The following is a 19,021-nucleotide window of genomic DNA, read 5'->3' on the forward strand; positions in this document are numbered from 1 at the left end:
TAAATGGAGAATGCAATTTAGAAACTAGAATATCTGTCCTAGGGTTGCTGGTTGTCATTCCTACTAGTCATTCTCAGCATACAAAGCTAGATAATAACTTACACACACACACCTATATTTGTATCTACCTGTTAGAAATCATGGGTTCATATTGATACCCATAATTTCAGTCAAAACCCATAGAGTTCTTTCTAGTCTTTCTTCTTTCCACTTTTGGAACTCCTTTCTCTAACAGCAGGAAAGGCGACTCTCATGGTCCTCAGCATATTTCCTCATTTGCTTAATTCTTCGTTGTAACGAAAGCAGTTTCAGAATTGTTAATGCATACCACTGCAAAAAAGAAACAAATATATTAACTAGAATTAAATATTTATTTATAGTTCTTTTGGTCTTAAAAAAATTTTTTTTTAATGTGTATTTATAATTGAGAGAGAGACATAGTGCACAAGCAGGGGTGGGATAGAGAGAGAGAGAGACAGAATATGAAGCAGGCTTCAGGCTCTGAGCTGTCAGCACAAAGCCTGACGGGGTCAGGGAGGGGGCTCGAACTCACAATCATGAGATCATGACCTGAGCCTGAGTTGGATGCTTAGCCAACTGAGCCATCCAGGCACCCCTATAGTTCTTTTGGTCTTTAGCCTGAGGGTATGTATTCATTTCCTAGGATTGCTGTAATAAATTACCACACAGTTAGTAGCTTAACAACAGAAATTCTTTCACATTTCTGGAGGCCAGAAGTCTTAGAATCAAGGTATTGACACAACCATGCTCCCTCTAGTGGCTCTAGGGGAATCCTTCCATGCTACTTCCAGCTTCTGGCGACTCCGGGTTTTCCCTGGCTTGTGGCAGCATAACTCCAGTCTCTGCCTTCATCTTCTCAGAGCTTTCTCCTCTTTGTGTCTTCTTCTCTTCTGACTCTTTAAGGTTACATTCCCAGCTTCCAGTGGTTAGGACGTGAGTATTTCTTTCTGGGGGCCACCATTTAACCCAGGACAGGGTATATAGTTACTTGAGTTATTACCTTCAGTTTATTCTTTCAGTGTTTTTATTGTTCACTTGAAATACAGTAGGGTTGATTTGTTTCTGTTTATATTGAATTTTAGGTTTCTCCCAGCCTTATTTATTTGTTTTTGAATATGCAAAACATCAGCAGTTTCAGAAATCTGATAATAAGTTAATAGATACAGAATTATAAATCGTGACTATTATTAAGGAAATGGACAGGTACATTGGAAGAGAACAACAGAATAGGCCATATGGACGCAGAGACAGAGCTAGGTCATACTTATTTGAATAAGTGGCATGTAAACTGAGATTGAAGGAATGGAAGCCAGTCATGTAAAAGTAAAGAGCTTTCCCACAAATGGAAAAGCATACGAGAAGGCCTTGATTCAGGGAACGAGCTGGTTGTATTAGAGGAAATGAAAGGAGGCCAGTGGATTCATGTCTGTTGGGGAAGAGGGAGGACAAAATAAGTGCAGTTGTAAAGAAAGCAAGAGACTGAACATGTGAGTAGTTGTAGACGATCTAAAGAGGTTGGGGAGCCAGTAGAGGACAATAACTAGTGGTGGTTTTAGAATGTTTTTATTTATTTACATAAAATACACAAGATGTTTTTATTTATTTTTAAAGTTTATTTATTCAGAGAGAGAAAGAGAGAGAGAGAAGGAGAGAATGTGAGTGTGAATGGGAGAGGGGCAGAGAAAGAGGGAGAGAATCCCAAGTAGGCTCTGTGCTTGGTGGCAAGCCCAACACAGGGCTCAGTCTCATGACTGTGAGATCATGACCTGAGCCAAAATCAAGAGTCAGATACTTAACCAACTGAACCAGCCAGGTGCCCCAGAGGTGTATTTTTAAAAGACTATATTGATTGCTAGGTGGAGCACATGACGCAGGAATAGAAGTGGAGAGACTAGTGACAGACCTGTTTACTGTGTAATAACTGAGATAATGTTGGCTTCTACAAGAGTGGTAGTAGGGAATAATGAGAAAAGTGGATAGATTTAAGGTGTATTTTGGGTTGAAGTGAGAGGACTCGCTAATGGATTGAATTTGGGTGGACAGAGAGAGGGTTTTAGGTTTATGGTTATTGTAGTATTTAAGGATGACCCCCACGTTTGTAGTTTTAGCAACTGGGGAAGAAGTTGATTGCAGATGAAGTGGGCAGTAAGAAACAGATTTCCCTAATGGACCTATTATTATGTTTGAAATGCCTAGGAGATGCAAATGGAAATGTCAAGTTGATAGTTAAATATGCAGTCTTAAATTCAGGAGAGGAAAGTGGAATCTCAGACTTCCCATCTGGTCCCATTACTTCAGTTCATGCTTCCCTACTGCACATCTGTGGTCCCTGTTCTACCCAGTAAACATAAGCAAATTGTCATGAGTTGGCCAGGTCCTGTTTGAGACGTTGTGAGCAACTTGGACTGTAGATGGTCTCTAGGTTTATATGTGGGTACTCCAGTTCCAATTCATTCTTTCCAGAGAGATACAGTTATTTTCCTTCTAAATCATTTAAAGATGTACATTTTGCTTCTTATAGCATAGTTTTATTTTCAACTCTTTCAGAATAAGAGATTTTTCCATTATTAAGTATTAGGCTCTTTTCTGCCCCATCTGAACATACCGTATGAGGTCACTCTAGCTGACTTTGCACCTAGATGGGGAATGTGTGTGTATGTGTGTATTTATGTTTGATATGTACTCTCTGTGTGTCAGTTTGTTTACCAACATCACATTATTTTATTTACAGTATTTTAAAATTATGCTCTTAGAAGGGTTAGTCTTGAATCATTTTAAAGATGTCTCTCCTTTTCTCACATATTTATTCTTACAGATGTATGGTTGAATCAAGATTGTGGACACATTTTTAAGAAGTGTAAATTTTTTTCCCTTAACCTCTTGCTTTTGCCTTGATTATTTGCAAATACTTTTTTTTTCTTCTTTTCCATTGAGAAAAGAGTCTTTAAAGAAGGGCCTATCTCCCTCTTATTACGGTTTTTCCATTTACATCTTTCCTAAAGAGAGACTCTCAGTTTCTTCTCTATTTCCTTACTTATTAAGCACCTGTTCTGTATAAGCACTGTGTTAATTTCTGGGCAGGAGAATTATATGGAGAATTAAACAAAATGAAATAAACAAAGCATATTATGAAATAAAATTGGCGTAGCATACTATGTTTATAATTAAAATAGTGTGGTCTTGGGAGGACTAAAAAGTTTAACTTTAAAGCATGACATATCAGTTTCTGGTCATTTTATTTATTTTTAAATCTTTTTAAATATCTTTTTTCCTGTATTTTTATTTTTTAAGGGTCATACAGCAATGCTTCATACTGGCTCATGGCATCCCAAAATAAAGGGAGAATTTATGACTTGCTCAAATGATGCGTGAGTACTATTGATAATTCACCTAATACATTAATATCTTTCAGTATTTTCTTTAATATTTGTATTGTTACATGCTGGCCAGTAAAGTAGGAAATAGAGTGTTAGGAATCCTGATGTTTACATATTCTTTTTTCTTTTTTTTTAAGTTTTTACTTTTATTCCATCATCATATAGTGTAATATTACTTTCTTTAAATTTTTTTAATGTTTATTATTTTGAGAGAGAGAGACAGAGCATGAGTGGCGGAGGGGAAGAGAGAGAGTGAGACACAGAATCTGAAGCAGGCTGCAGACTCTGAGCTGTCAGCACAGAGCCCAAGTTTCATTTGTACAATATAGTGATTCTGCATTTCCATACAACACCTGGTACTCCTCACATAAGTACACTCCTTGATCCCCATCACCTATTTCACCCATCCTCCCACCCACCTCCCCTCTGGCAACCATTAGTTTTGTTCTCTATAGTTAAGTGTCTGTTTCATGGTTTGTCGTTCTCTCTTTTTTTATTCCTTTGCTCATTTATTTCTTAAATTCCACATGTGAGTGAAATTATATGGTATTTGTGTTTCTCTCTCTGGCTTATTTTACTTATCATAATACTCTATAGCTCCATTCAGGTTGTTGGAAATGCCAAGATTTCATACTTTTTCATTGCTGAATAATATTCCATTGTGTGTGTGTGTGTGTGTGTGTGTATACACATACACATTACATCTTCCTTGTCCTCCCCTCCCCCCCCCCCCCCCCCCCCCCACGCACACACATCTAGGGTTAGGGTTTAGGATAGGGTTAGGGAAAGGGTGAGGATATGTGCCTTATATCCTGCAGTTCAGAGACCTCTCCAGAGAATGAAACCCTAGACTTCTGCTTGGGCGTGATTAGACATGGCATACATACACCAACAATAGCCAAATTATGGAAAGAGCCCAAATGTCCATTGACTAATGAATGGATGAAGATGATGTGGTATATATATTAATGGAATATTACTCAGCCATAAAAAAGAATGGGATCTTGCCATTTGCAGCGACTTGGATGGAGCTGGAAAGTATTATGCTAAGCAAAGTAAGTCAGTCAGAGAAAGACAAATACACACATGATTTCACTCATGTGAAATTTAAGAAACTAAACAGATGAACCAGGGGAAGAAAGACAAGAAAACCAGAAAACAGACCCTTAACTATAGACAACAAACTGAGAGGGGAGGGTGGTGGGGAGGGATAGGGAATTGGCTGAATGGATGATAGGTATTAAGGCAGGTACTTGTGATGAGCACTGGGTGTTATATGTAAGTGATGAATCACTAAATTCTACACCTGAAACTAATATAATGGTGTATTTTAACTAACTGGAATTTAAGTAAAAACTTGAAAAAAAGTACATATTCTTGTTCTTAACTTTTATAGTATAAGGTTTGTTTAAATAAATAAAACTATGAAAATGAGAGTTGGCATAAATTCCAGTACAGTTTATTAGGGTGCTCAATGGATCAGACTCATGCTATTAAGTGGACTCAAATGACTTTGAAGTTGTGACTAATAACTTATTAGTTTTTATAATAAAGATTGATTTCTGAGTCTAATAGCTAATATAAGTTTATTGTTTAAATTATTATTTTTTGGAAGTAATAACTGAAAAAATTGATTAAGTAGTTATTAAGATTCTTTTGTATTGTATCTGTTGGCCTAGAACTCAAGAATATTATAGGAAATATTTGAGCAGCTTTTCCCTATATTATTAAATTGTATGATTAATTTTTAGTATTAAGAGTAGTTCACAAGAATGCACTGTAGGTAATGTTATGGAGAAATTGCAATGGAAAATTTTATAAATTAAAAAATATAGATGGTGTTATTTAGGTGAAACGTATTTTAGATAAAATATATTTTGTTTTTAGGCTATTTTGTCTTTCATCTTTACTTTCTGTTATTTATATTTTGCCTCATTTACCTTCAAAATTGCTATTGACATTTTTGGATAGTTTGTGTATTCTGGAATTAATCTTTAGAGTAACAGACAAAAGGTATAATTTTACTCCCATAGCGCAATTTAAAAATTAATTTGATCTGAAAGGAACTAAAATTTGGGAATCTATACAGAATATGACTGAAACAGGATAAGACAATTTGATTAAAATTTCTGGTAAATAGACCTATGTAGTTCTATCTTGTTTTTTTTCTTTGTCTTGTTATCTTTCCAAAACTTAAATTATGTATGTTTAAAGTGACATTCCTAATTTTAGCAAATCAATTTTCTGATTTCTTTGGGAATTTAGCAGCTAATCTAAATTAATAGTATCTCATGACCAGGTAAGGCTTATTCTAGAAATGCAAGAATTTTTTACAATTAAGAAATTTTACCATCAAGAGATTTTTAAGATAATTCGTTAACAAATGAAAAATTACAAATCACATGATATTATTATATGATAACATTGACATTTGATAAAATTTAGTCGTCTTTCCCAGTATAAGTTCTTTAAAAAAAAAATTTTTTTTTAATGTTTATTTTTGAGAGAAAGAGAATGTGAGCGGGGGAGGGACAGAGAGAGAGGGAGACACAGAATCCAAAGCAGACTCCAGACCCTGAGCTGTCAGCACAGAGCCCGACGCAGGGCTCAAACCCACAAACTGTGAGATTATGACCTGAGCCGAAGTCAGACACATAATGGATTGAGCCACCCAGATGCCCCCCCCCCCCCCAGTAAAAGTTCTAAGTAAAATAGGAATAGGAAGAAATTAATAAAACTCTTAAAAAAATTATTTACCAAAATTTAAAGTAAATATTGTATTATATATTTAAGTACTGAAGCTATTTGTATTTAATAAGAAGACAAGGATGCCCACAACTATATAGAGGCTTTATGCAGTATAGATTTTTTTAAATTTTATTTTTTAAAATTTATATCCAAATTAGCATATAGTGCAACAATGATTTTAGGAGTAGATTCCCCTTACCCATTTAGCTCATCATCCCTCCCACACCACCTCTAGTAACCCTCTGTTTGTTCTCCATATTTAAGAGTCTCTTATGCTTTGTCCTTCTCCCTGTTTTTATATTATTTTTGTTTCCCTTCCCTTCTGTTCATCTGTTTTGTCTCTTAAAGTCCTCATATGAGTGAAGTCATATGATATTTGTCTTTCTCTGATTAATTTCACTTAGCATATAGTACCTTCCAGTTCCATCCATGTAGTTGCAAATGGCAAGATTTCATTCTTTTTGATTGCCGAGCAATACCCCACTGTATATATACCACATCTTCTTTATCCATTTATCCACTGATGGACATTTGGGCTCTTTCCATACTTTGGCTATTGTTGATAGTGCTGCTATAAACATTGGGGTGCATGTGTCCCTTTGAAACAGCACACCTGTATCCCTTGGATAAATGCCTCGTAGTGCAATTGCTGGGTCATAGGATAGTTCTATTTTTAGTTTTTTGAGGAACCTCCATACTGTTTTCCAGAGTGGCTGCACCAGCTTTATGCAGTATAGATTTAAAGACTTTATATAGTGTAGTAATATAAGGAAATAAATACATTAATATATGAGTCAGAAGAAAACATTCTATTAAAGCACAGAGGGGGGCGCCTGGGTGGCTCAGTCAGTTAAGCGGCCGACTTTGGCTCAGGTCATGATCTCGCAGTCTGTGAGTTTGAGCCCTGCCTCGGGCTCTGTGCTGACCGCTCAGAGCCTGGAGCCTGTTTCCGATTCTGTGTCTCCCTCTCTCTCTGACCCTCCCCCGTTCATGCTCTGTCTCTCTCTGTCTCAAAAATAAATAAATGTTAAAAAAAGAAATTAAAAAGCACAGAGGAACCAGGTAATTTTGGTTAAAAGCTTCAATGAATAAAGCAATTGGAAAAAAAACTTGTTCTCTAAACTAGTAAGGATCAGGCTAAATGGTCGGCTCTCATAGTTGGCTAACACAGTAACTTTAGGAACTCTGCAGAAGCTTTTCCCAAATTGATTTCCAAGATATGTAAATTAGTAAAGAAAGGCATTCCATGGTCAAATAAGTTTGAGAAACTTTGAACATTATATTTCCAGGCCAGCGATCTACAATAAACATTTAAATACTTTTGTATAGGGGTACCTGGGTGGCTTAGTCGGTTAAGCATCCAACTCTTGATTTTGGCTCAGGTCATGATCTCATGGTTCATGAGATGGAACCCCATGTCAGGTTCTGTGCAGGCACACAAGTGCTCTCTCTCTCTCTCAAAATAGATAAACTTAGAAAAAGATAAATAGTTTTATATAGAATTTATAGAAACCTATTTAACTTTGTTAATGCTCTAAACAATGGTTTGGATAAAGTTCTAAGTCATGACACTTTATTGGGCATAAAATGTAGTTTTTCCCATTCCTTGCAAGAGCAATTCTTTAATTCCCTGCTCAAACCACCGACATACTAGTATATTGTACCTTTGAAAATATGCTCCAGTTTCTTTTTACACTGTACAGATGAGCTTTTTTTGTCCATACTTTTGTATGAAGATCAGTTGGCTTTAACCATAGACCCCAATTATACATATTCTTTACCACCTTAAAAAAAAAAAATCTACCACTAATAAATTCAGATGGTTTGCAGCTTGACTTTTTCTTGACCTTTGACTTTGAGGGTAGTAATTAGTAATAGGCTATGCTGTGAGAGATCAGCCCAGATGCCTAGTTAAATCAGCAAATACAGTGTGCTCACTATGTGGCAGGTACTCCTGTGTGTGATATAAGTCTCTGCCTTCATGATGCTTACATTTAAGTAGAGGTGAGTGCTTGGAGACAGACAAGGTACAGATACAGTAGTAAATTAATATAGTTTTATGTAGTAATAAGTATTGAGAATAAAATAAAGTAAAGCAGAAGGGTAGAAAGTAGAAGTGTCTCCTGTATGTAGAGTAGGCAGAGAAGGCCTCAGAGGAGGTCACCTTTTTTTTTTCAACGGTTTTTTGTTTGTTTTTTTTTTTAATTTATTTTTGGGACAGAGAGAGACAGAGCATGAACGGGGGAGGGGCAGAGAGAGAGGGAGACACAGAATCGGAAACAGGCTCCAGGCTCCGAGCCATCAGCCTGACGCAGGGCTCGAACTCACGGACCGCGAGATCGTGACCTGGCTGAAGTCGGACGCTTAACCGACTGCGCCACCCAGGCGCCCCAGAGGAGGTCACCTTTTAATGTTTATTTGTTCTTGAGAGAGAGAGAGAGACAGAGAGTGAACAGGGGAGAGACAGAGAGAGAGAGGGAGACACAGAATCCAAAGCAGGCTTCAGGCTCTGAGTTGTCTGCACAGAGCCTGTTGTGGGGCTCGAACCCAGGAACTGCAAGGTCATGACCTGAGCTGAAGTCGGCTGCTTAACCCACTGAGCCACCCAGGCACCCTGAGGAGGTGACCTTTTAGTTGAGACTTATACCATGCACAGGAGGTAGCTCTAGCAGAGAGAACCTTCCAGGCCAAAGTGGCAGCATAATTCAAGACCTTAAGAAGGGAATGTATTAAGACATATTGGAAGGGCGGAAAATCTGGTTTTGTTGATAGGAAAGGTAGGAATGACAGGAAGTGAATTTGAAGAAGAAAGCAGGGACTAGATCATATAAGGTATTGTAGTCTAAGGTATAAAGGGTTAGGATTTTAATGTAATTATAAGGCCAGCCAATAAAGAGTCCTATGATTTTGATTTTCATAGGAATGTTCACTCTACAGGGTGTTAAAATTTTCCAGTGATCTCAACTATAATAAAGGCCATGAATGGAAAACCCACAGTGAATATCCTACTCAATAGGGAAAAACAGAGCTTTCCCTGTAAGGTCAGGAACAAGACAAGGATGTCTACTTTCACCACTTTTATTCATCATAGTACTGAAAATCCTAGCCACAGCAATCAAACAAACAGAGAGCATCCAAATTGGAAATGAAGAAGTAAAACTTGCAATTTTTGCAGATGACATGATACTATATATAGAAAATCCTAAAGACTCCACCAAAAAACTACTAGAACCGATAAATTAATTCATTAAGGTTACAGGATATAAAATCAATGCATAGAGAAATCTGTTGCATTTTTATATAGTAATAATGAAGCAACAGAAAGAGAAATTAAGAAAATAATCCTATTTACAATTATACCAAAATAATAAAATACCTAGGAATACACTTAACCAAAGAGGTGAAAGCCCTATATTCTTTAAAATTATAAAACGTTGTTGAAAGAAATTAAAGATGACACAAACAAATGGAAACCGACATTCCACGCTCACAGATTGGAAAAACATATATAGTTAAAATGTTGAGTCCACCCAAAGCAATCCACACATTTAATGTAATCTCTGTCAAAATACCAACAACAGTTTTCACAGAACTGTAACAAATAATCCTAAAATTTATATAGAAGCACAAAAGACCCTGAAGAGCAAAAACAGTCTTGAAAAAGAAAAGCAAAGCTGGAGACATCACAATGCTAGACTTCAAGTTAGATTACAAAGCGGTAGTCATCAAAAACTGTTTAGCAGCACAAAAATAGACACATAGATCAATGGAACAGAATAGAAAACTCAGGAATAAACCCACAAGTATATGGTCAATTAATCTTTGACAAAGCAGGAAAGAATATGCAATGGGAAAAAGTCGCTTCAACAAATGGTGTTGGGAAAATTGGACAGCAACATGCAAAAGAATGAAACTGGACCACTTTCTTATACCATACACAAAAGTAAACTTAAAACAGATTAAAGACTTAAATGTGAGACCTAAAACCATAAAAGTCCTAGAAGAGAGCACAGGCAGAAATGTCTCTGACATCAACCCTAGCAACGTTTTTCTAGGTAGGTCTCCTGAGGCAAAGAAAACTACATCAAGACAAAACTTCTGCACAGTGAAGGAAACAATCAACAAAACTAAAAGACAACCTATTGAATAGGAGAAGATACTTGCAAATGACTTATTCAATAAAGGGTTAGTATCCAAAATATATAAAAAATTTATATAATTCAACACCTAAAAAAAGAATAATCCAATAAAAATAGAAGACATGAACAGATATTTCTCCAAAGAAGACATCCAGATGACCAATGGACACATGAAAAGATGTTCAACATCACTCATCATCAGGGAAATGCAAATCAAAGCCACACTGAAATACCAGCTTACATCTGTCAGAATAACTAGAATCAAAAAGACAAGAAGTAACAAGGCCAGGATGTGGAGGAAAAGGAACCCTTGTGCACTCTTGGTGGGAATGGAAACTGGTGCAGCCACTCGGGAAAGCAGTATGGACTTTCCTCAGAAAGTTAAAAATACAACTATTTTGTGGTCCGGTAATTGCACTACTGGCTATTTATCCCCAAAATACAAAAAACTAACTCAAAGGGATATGTGTACTTCTATTTTTATAGCATTGTTATTTATAATAGCCAAATTATGGAAGCAGCCCAAGTGTCCCTTGATAGATGAATAAAGAATATGTACAATAGAATATATGTACAATAGAATATTATTGAGCCATAAAAAAGAATGCGGTCTTGCCATTTGCAGTGATGTAGATGGAGCAAAAGCGTTATACTGCTAAGCAAAATAAGCCAGTCAGAGAAAGAGAAATGCAATATGATTTCACTCATATGTAGAATTTAAGAAACAAACAAACAAAAAATGACCAAAGGCCAAAAAAAAAAAAAAAAAAAAAAGACAAATCAATGGACTTTTCCCTTGTATTCTTTTTTTATTAGGTATTGGAACCAGGATTACACTGGTCTCCTAAATAAGGCAGCTTTCCCTCTTTTTCTATTACCTGGCATCTATGCCCAAGTTCATAAACATGGCCATAAACAAAAACCTTATGGAACTGTCAAGGTCATCCAACAAGTTGAATTAAAGTCCACACCCAGAGTTCTAACATAGAAAGTATTTTAGAAGATTTATTTTATTTTTGACTACAGTTTCTCATATTTTTTTGTAAAAAATATATATTTAATAAATTTAGAATAAATATTAGAAGTAAGCAGGAGGAATTTAGAAGAAAATACTTTGATCAAAAAATTTCAGGAAAGTATCTGTGATGTTATATTAAGTGCTAATACTATTATACTTCAGTGTAATTGTCAGACCAGTATTTTACCTTGTAACACTAGAGGATATTCTAAATAGGTTTTAGGAATAAAAAGAATAACCATGATATATTGGTTACTTTCCAACACAATGAAAAAATACATAGATTATTAGGAACAATTAACATCTGATCAGGCATCATCCGAATTCTTAGGTCTGATACTATGAAGTTCATCCTGGATTAAGAAATATTCCTGTGGTTCAGGAGTTAGTTCAGTTATGGCCTTTGGGCAAAATCTGACTATAGTTTTTGTGTGTCTCATAGCTCAGAGATGCTACTCTGCTTTTCATAGCTTTATCTCATTCTCTTCTTTGTTGGTGAGGGTTGACAGAGAGGCAAACATCAACTGTACATCCTATAAACTATTTTCTTGGAGACTTTATTAGGGGTTATTTAGGATTTAAAGTAGGATCATTTCATCAGACTTCATCGAGCTCATTGTAGTAATATCCTCTTCTTCGTCTTTCTCTTCTTCCCTAGTCTCCTTCTATCTCACCCTCTTTACCCTCATTTTGGGCAGCTGGAAAATAATGTATTTTGGATAATACGACCGTGGTGTAGATAGCTTCTGGATGAAAGTTATTCATCTCAGCATTTCCTCTGTTATCATAGTGTTATGTATTTAGTACTAATTAACACGTGTTTGTCAGGTTATTGTTATCAAGTAGTGTAGGAGTAGAGAGGGAATTCTTTCCAGATCAAAACCAGCCTTTCTTGTAAGCCACACATATTATGAATAAATTTAGATACATTAGGAGTGAAGTGCTATCCCACAGATAGCATTTGTGGGAAACTATTCCCTTGGAGGTGAAGGTGGTGCTCACTATTTTGTTCTGGCCTCCTGTATGCCCAGTTAAATTATGATGTTAACTTTGAGTATGAGTTGGAGATGCTAGTACCTTAAACTTTTGATCTTATGCATTTCAATATTAAACACAAACCTGAGATAAGGCCAATTTAGGAATGAAATGAGGAGGAAGAGGGTAATATGGAAATCTTTTAGGTTTTCCCAAATTTATCAGAATGAAGCATAGATAATAAGGCAGAGCTCACTACTTTACACTTGGAAGTAAATGTTAATGAAAACCAGATGGTACTGAAGATAAAAATGCTTACTTATCCAGAGGAAGTCAATTCTACTTGTGAATTTATATGATCTGATATGGAGTCACTTTATAATTTGTAGTGCACAGAGTGAGAGTACAAGTGATACTACACTAGTGTAATCTGAGTCCTTGGTGTGGAATTTGTACAGAGCAGAGTCCAGCTCAGCACAGGCTCTGCCCATAGGCACTGCTGAGTGAATCAGTTTCTTCCATTATATACCTGGAGGGTTTTCTATTGCTTACTCAGGAATTTGTATCTCAGAGGAATTTGTTCATGTCTATTATAACTACTCCTGCCTCTATATGCAGTTAACAATGAGGAAAAAGCAGGAAAATTATGAAATGCACAAACATTTCACAGTGAGTGGCTGCAGAAAAATAGACAGCGTTAGGTAAGAGTAGCTGGGGAGGTGACAAAACTTCACAACATAATATCTCCTTCTAAAGTCAGGGGAGGGAGGACATATGGAAGAATAGTTAGGCAGTGGTAGGGACCGTGCTAATTTAAAAAAACAAAACAAGATGGGCACAGAGAAAGTGGGTTTAGGCTGGAGTTAAATAGGAGGAACTGGTGGATGTCACAAAATAGCCACAAGATCCATTTGTAAACACTTGTGAAAAATGACTCCCAAGTACTGAATGAATTTTTGAGGGCTAGAATTCTGCAATAGCTAGCAGAATTAAGAACCAGAGACTTCAAAAAGAAAAAAAAAAAAAAAAGCAGAGTAAGACCAATATTTACTCCAGAGTGCAGTAGTCTGAGGAAAGTCAGGCTGCTCATGTAGTATTAAATATGCCCACTAGCAATGGCTCAGGTGGGTACAGGGAGCATAGAAGAAGAGTTGCTAATGCCACTTGCTTGTAAGAATCAGGGAAAGCTTTATACTGGAATTTGTAATCTGTGGGCAGTAGTCTCCCTTATCCAAGGGGGATATATTTCCCAAGACCCACAGTGGATGCCTGAAACCATGGATGCTACTAAGTCCTTCATGTACTATGTTTTTCCTGTACATAATTAACTATGATGAAGCTTAATCTATAAAAAAGACACAGTAAGAGATTAGCAACAGTAATGAATAATAAAATAGAAAAATTACAATATACTGTAATGAAAGTTATGTGAGGGGCGCCTGGGTGAGTCAGTTGGTTAAGCATCCGACTCTTGATTTCAGCTCAGGTCACATGATCTCATGGTTCATGAGTTTGAGCCCTGCATCAGGCTCTCCACTGACCGTGCAAAGCCTGCTTGGGATTCTCTCTTTCTCCCTCTATGTCCCTTCCTTCCCTCAAAGTAAATAAATAAACTTTAAAAAATACATTAAAAAAAGTTATGTGAATGTGCTCTCTCTCTCTCTCTCTCTCTCTCTCAAAATATCTTACTGTACTGTACTCACCCTTCTTGTGATGATGCAAGATGGTAAAATGCCTACACGATAAGATGATATGAGGTTTCTGACATAGGCATTGTGCTATGTGCATTAGGCTGCTATTGACCTTCTGATACGTTAGAAGGAGGATCATTTTCTTTTGGACCAGGTTGATCACGAGTAACTGAACCACGGAAAGTGAAACCGTAGATAAGGAAGGGACTCCTGTATTGATATACATTTCTTTTGTGGAAAAGTAGGGAAGTGGTAGAAGGAGGAGGTGGACTTAGAGAAGAATATAGGGAAATGTTAATTTGGGCCCTCAAGGGTGTCAGCATATAGATCATGCAAAATATGTAGTGAACCATGGTTAGGTGATTTTGTCTATAAACAAAAGACATAACTCATATTAGGGTTTATTTTGTACACTGTGAAATGAGTATTTAGAGACTTTAAAATCTAGTCCATTTAGTTTTCTTTTGAGCAACTGAATATTATGAAATGTGAATGTCATGAAAGGATAAAGTTAGGGGGATGCTCTAAATTAAAGGATTTATGGCAAGCATAGAAACCATTTAATTTGCGAACCTTGGTTTGATCTTATTTCTTCTTATAAGAGGAGGAAAGGAAAAGGAGGGAGGGAAGGAAGGGCTAACCAAAAAAAAAAAAAAAGCAATAAAGAGACAATTTGGGGGATAATTAGAGAAATTTGGCTATCAGGTGATATGACATTAAAAAAATGGCCACAATTTGTCATCTTTCCTTGTACCCATGCTCTTTGCAATGTGACTTTGCAGGTACTCCCATTAAGTAAGACTCCATTAAGAGATGGAGTCTATTTCCCCACCTCAGGAATATGGGCTGATTCACAGAATGTGACAAAAATGATAGTGTGCCATTTCTGAGCGTAGGCTTCTGAAGAGTTTTTGTGTCTTCCATTTTCTTGGAGCCATGGCATTGCCATCTGATCAAGCTCTGGCTGACCTGCTGGAGGGTGAAAGATCTGGTGAAGGAGAGTTCAGTTTTCCCAGTTGAGGCCATCCTAGCTTATAGTCTGCCAACTCCCAAACTTGTGAGAGACTCAAAGGTGGATCAGCAGAACTGACTACAGACACATGAATTAACTGAACTAGGACAGAGCCACCCAGCTAGAACAGAATCACCCACCTGACTGGACTCATAAACATTAGTGTATGTCTGTTGTTTTAAGCCATTAAAATTTGGAAATGTTTTGTTATGCATCAGCTGTTTACTGATACAGATATTATTGAATTATGTAGAATCATGGTTATACAGAAGAATGTCTTTGTTCTTACAAGACACCAGCTGATGAATTTAGGTGTGAAATATGTGATAATGTGACTTACTTCAAAATGGTATAACAAAAATAACGTATGTCGATGTGCATGGTGTGTGTGTGTGTATACATTTATGGAAAATGTGTGTGTGGGTATACATCTTTGGAAAGTGAGAGATTAAGAATGCAGATGTGACAGAATGTTATGGTATATGGTGTCCATTGGAAAGGGTATATGGTGTTTATTGTACTGCTCTTTTAACTTGTTTGCAGCTTTGAAGCTTTTCAAAATAAAAGTTAGGAGGATCTTCTTAATAGTGGCTTATTTGGATGTCATCCTGTTAGAAGGTGGAGAAGGGACAGTAAAATGTCCTCCAGACTGAGAAAGCACTTGGAGACTGAAAAACAAAGCAAGTCACTTCATATCATTTACATGGAGATTTATTTAGGGTAACTTACTGACGGGGGATCAGGTGGATAGCAATCCAGTTGCTGCACAGCTATTCTCTGAAAGTCTGGACCTTAATCCACAGATTTTATAGTGTTGTGGTGAGGTCAAAGGGTAGTTATCTAAAGTGGCACCATTTGTGTGCTAGAGGGGAGTGAGGGGAAGAAACTATGTTATCTCTACTAGTTATCTAAATGACTTTAGGGAAGATCAGAACAAGCCTTCCTGAATTCCAGCCAGGGTACCCATTAAACTTCCATGGACCCTGGGACACAAAGGGCCAAAGATGGAGTCAGTATTGTCAGCACTTCTACACATCCATTCCATTCCCACCTTTTTTTTCTCTATAAGTTGAATGTAAGGTACAGTATAAAGGGTCATGATTATAGTGAGTTGCATTCTACTTTGATCCAGTTTTTTCTTGGATAGTTTTTCAGTGTATCTTAAGTTTCTACATGTCAGTGCTGACTTAGATGGTGAGAACCTAGTATTCAGGGATTGTCTGCATTGGATTATAGGTAGCAGGATTTCCTAAATGTGTTCCTGGGAATGCTACTACCTGTAAGGTGTCCATGGAGAAAGGGTTTAAGGAACCCTTGGAGAATTACAGTGCCTACAACTATAATGTTAAAGATCCTGAGAACTATATTTAAAAAAGAGCTATCATTTTGTAGACATACTGAAACAACTCCATCTTTCTCCCTCTGCCAATAGCACTGTTACACTCTGGGGTTTGGCATTCCCAGGAGTGTACTTTGGGAAATGAAGATTGCCCCTAGTTAATGCTTTTCATGGTGGAATTCAGTACATTATAAACATTTTTTATTTGGTGACAGTTTAAATTTTTTTTTTTTCAACATTTTTTATTTATTTTTGGGACAGAGAGAGACAGAGCATGAACGGGGGAGGGGCAGAGAGAGAGGGAGACACAGAATCGGAAACAGGCTCCAGGCTCCGAGCCATCAGCCCAGAGCCTGACGCGGGGCTCGAACTCACGGACCGCGAGATCGTGACCTGGCTGAAGTCGGACGCTTAACCGACTGCGCCACCCAGGCGCCCCTGGTGACAGTTTATAAAGATGAATTATATCAATTAAAACTTTTGGCAGATTTTGGGATGGCATAATAGAAAGAGCATGCAATTTCCAGACCCAGAGCACTTGGGTACTCTACCCTTTGTCATGACCTTGGGTTGGTAATTCACCATTGAAACTCAGATTCCTATAAAATGGGGTCATAATTGATTCACAAGATTATAATCTGGATATAATGTGTAAATCCTTGTGTTTAGTTGGTGTTCATGTGTAGGACTAGCCTTGGAATCATTTGAATTGGATTGAAGATTGTATGATTTTCAGTCTTTAGTTTTTCTTTTTTTTTTTCAGATTTCTTTCTTGATCCTTTTTTTTTTGGTTTTTTTTCCCCAGTATATGAAGTTTATTGTCAAATTGGTTTCCATACAACACCCAGTGCTCATCCCAAAACGTGCCCTCCTCAATACCCATCACCCACCCTCCCTTCCCTCCCACCCCCCATCAACCCTCAGTTTGTTCTCAGTTTTTAAGAGTCTCTTGTGCTTTGGCTCTCTCCCACTCTAACCTCTTTTTTTTTTTTTTTCCTTCCCCTCCCCCATGGGTTTCTGTTAAGTTTCTCAGGATCCACATAAGAGTGAAACCATATGGTGTCTGTCTTTCTCTGTATGGCTTATTTCACTTAGCATCACACTCTCCAGTTCCATCCATGTTGCTACAAAGGGCCATATTTCATTCTTTCTCATTGCCACATAGTACTCCATTGTGTATATAAACCACACTTTCTTTATCCATTCATCAGTTGATGGACATTTTGGCTCTTTCCACAATTTGGCTATTGTTGAGAGTGCTGCTATAAACATTGGGGTACAAGTACCCCTATGCATCAGCACTCCTGTATCCCTTGGGTAAATTCCTAGCAGTGCTATTGCTGGGTCATAGGGTAGATCTATTTTTAATTTTTTGAGGAACCTCCACACTGTTTTCCAGAGCGGCTGCACCAGTTTGCATTTCCACCAACAGTGCAAGAGGGTTCCCGTTTTTCCACATCCTCTCCAGCATCTATAGTCTCCTGATTTGTTCATTTTGGCCACTCTGACTGGCGTGAGGTGATATCTGAGTGTGGTTTTGATTTGTATTTCCCTGATGAGGAGCGATGTTGAGGATCTTTTCATGTGCCTGTTGGCCATCCGGATGTCTTCTTTAGAGAAGTGTCTGTTCATGTTTTCTGCCCATTTCTTCACTGGGTTATTTGTTTTTCGGGTGTGGAGTTTGGTGAGCTCTTTATAGATTTTGGATACTAGCCCTTTGTCCGATATGTCATTTGCACATATCTTTTCCCATTCCGTTGATTGCCTTTTAGTTTTGTTGGTTGTTTCCTTTGCTGTGCAGAAGCTTTTGATCTTCATAAGGTCCCAGTAGTTCATTTTTGCTTTTAATTCCCTTGCCTTTGGGGATGTGTCAAGTAAGACATTGCTACGGCTGAGGTCAGAGAGGTCTTTTCCTGCTTTCTCCTCTAGGGTTTTGATGGTTTCCTGTCTCACATTCAGGTCCTTTATCCATTTTGAGTTTATTTTTGTGAATGGTGTGAGAAAGTGGTCTAGTTTCAACCTTCTGCATGTTGCTGTCCAGTTCTCCCAGCACCATTTGTTAAAGAGACTGTCTTTCCATTGGATATTCTTTCCTGCTTTGTCAAAGATGAGTTGGCCATACGTTTGTGGGTCTAGTTCTGGGGTTTCTATTCTATTCCATTGGTCAATATGTCTGTTTTTGTGCCAATACCATGCTGTCTTGATGATGACAGCTTTGTAGTAGAGGCTAAAGTCTGGGATTGTGATGCCTCCTGCTTTGCTGTTTTTCTTCCAAATTACTTTGGCTATTTGGGGCCTTTTGTGGTTCCATATGAATTTTAGGATTGCTTGTTCTAGTTTCAAGAAGAATGCTGGTGCAATTTTGGTTGGGATTGCATTGAATGTGTAGATAGCTTTGGGTAGTATTGACATTTTGACAATATTTATTCTTCCAATCCACGAGCATGGAATGTTTTTCTATTTCTTTATATTTTTTTCAATTTCCTTCATAAGCTTTCTATAGTTTTCGGCATACAAAATCTTTTACATCTTTGGTTAGATTTATTCCTAGGTATTTTATGCTTCTTGGTGCAATTGTGAATGGGATCAGTTTCTTTGTCTTTCTGTTGCTCATTATTAGTGTATAAGAATGCAACTGATTTCTGTACATTGATTTTGTATCCTGCAACTTTGTTAAATTCATGTATCCGTTCTAGCAGAC

The 19,021-nt window shown here is 37.3% G+C and overlaps 1 protein-coding gene across 1 annotated transcript in view; it reads left to right on the plus strand.

Moving 5' to 3' along the window:
• WDR70 (WD repeat domain 70) overlaps nt 1–19,021 on the plus strand; it is a 298,457-nt gene that overhangs the window by 106,431 nt on the left and 173,005 nt on the right. The window contains exon 9 of the mRNA XM_078445080.1: nt 3,313–3,389. Coding sequence (XP_078301206.1) covers nt 3,313–3,389 — 77 coding nt within the window. The remainder of the gene's footprint in view (nt 1–3,312; nt 3,390–19,021) is intronic.

The sequence above is a fragment of the Panthera onca genome, chromosome A1 (assembly GCF_046562875.1).
Source record: "Panthera onca isolate mPanOnc1 chromosome A1, mPanOnc1 haplotype 2, whole genome shotgun sequence".
Lineage (NCBI taxonomy): Eukaryota > Metazoa > Chordata > Mammalia > Carnivora > Felidae > Panthera > Panthera onca.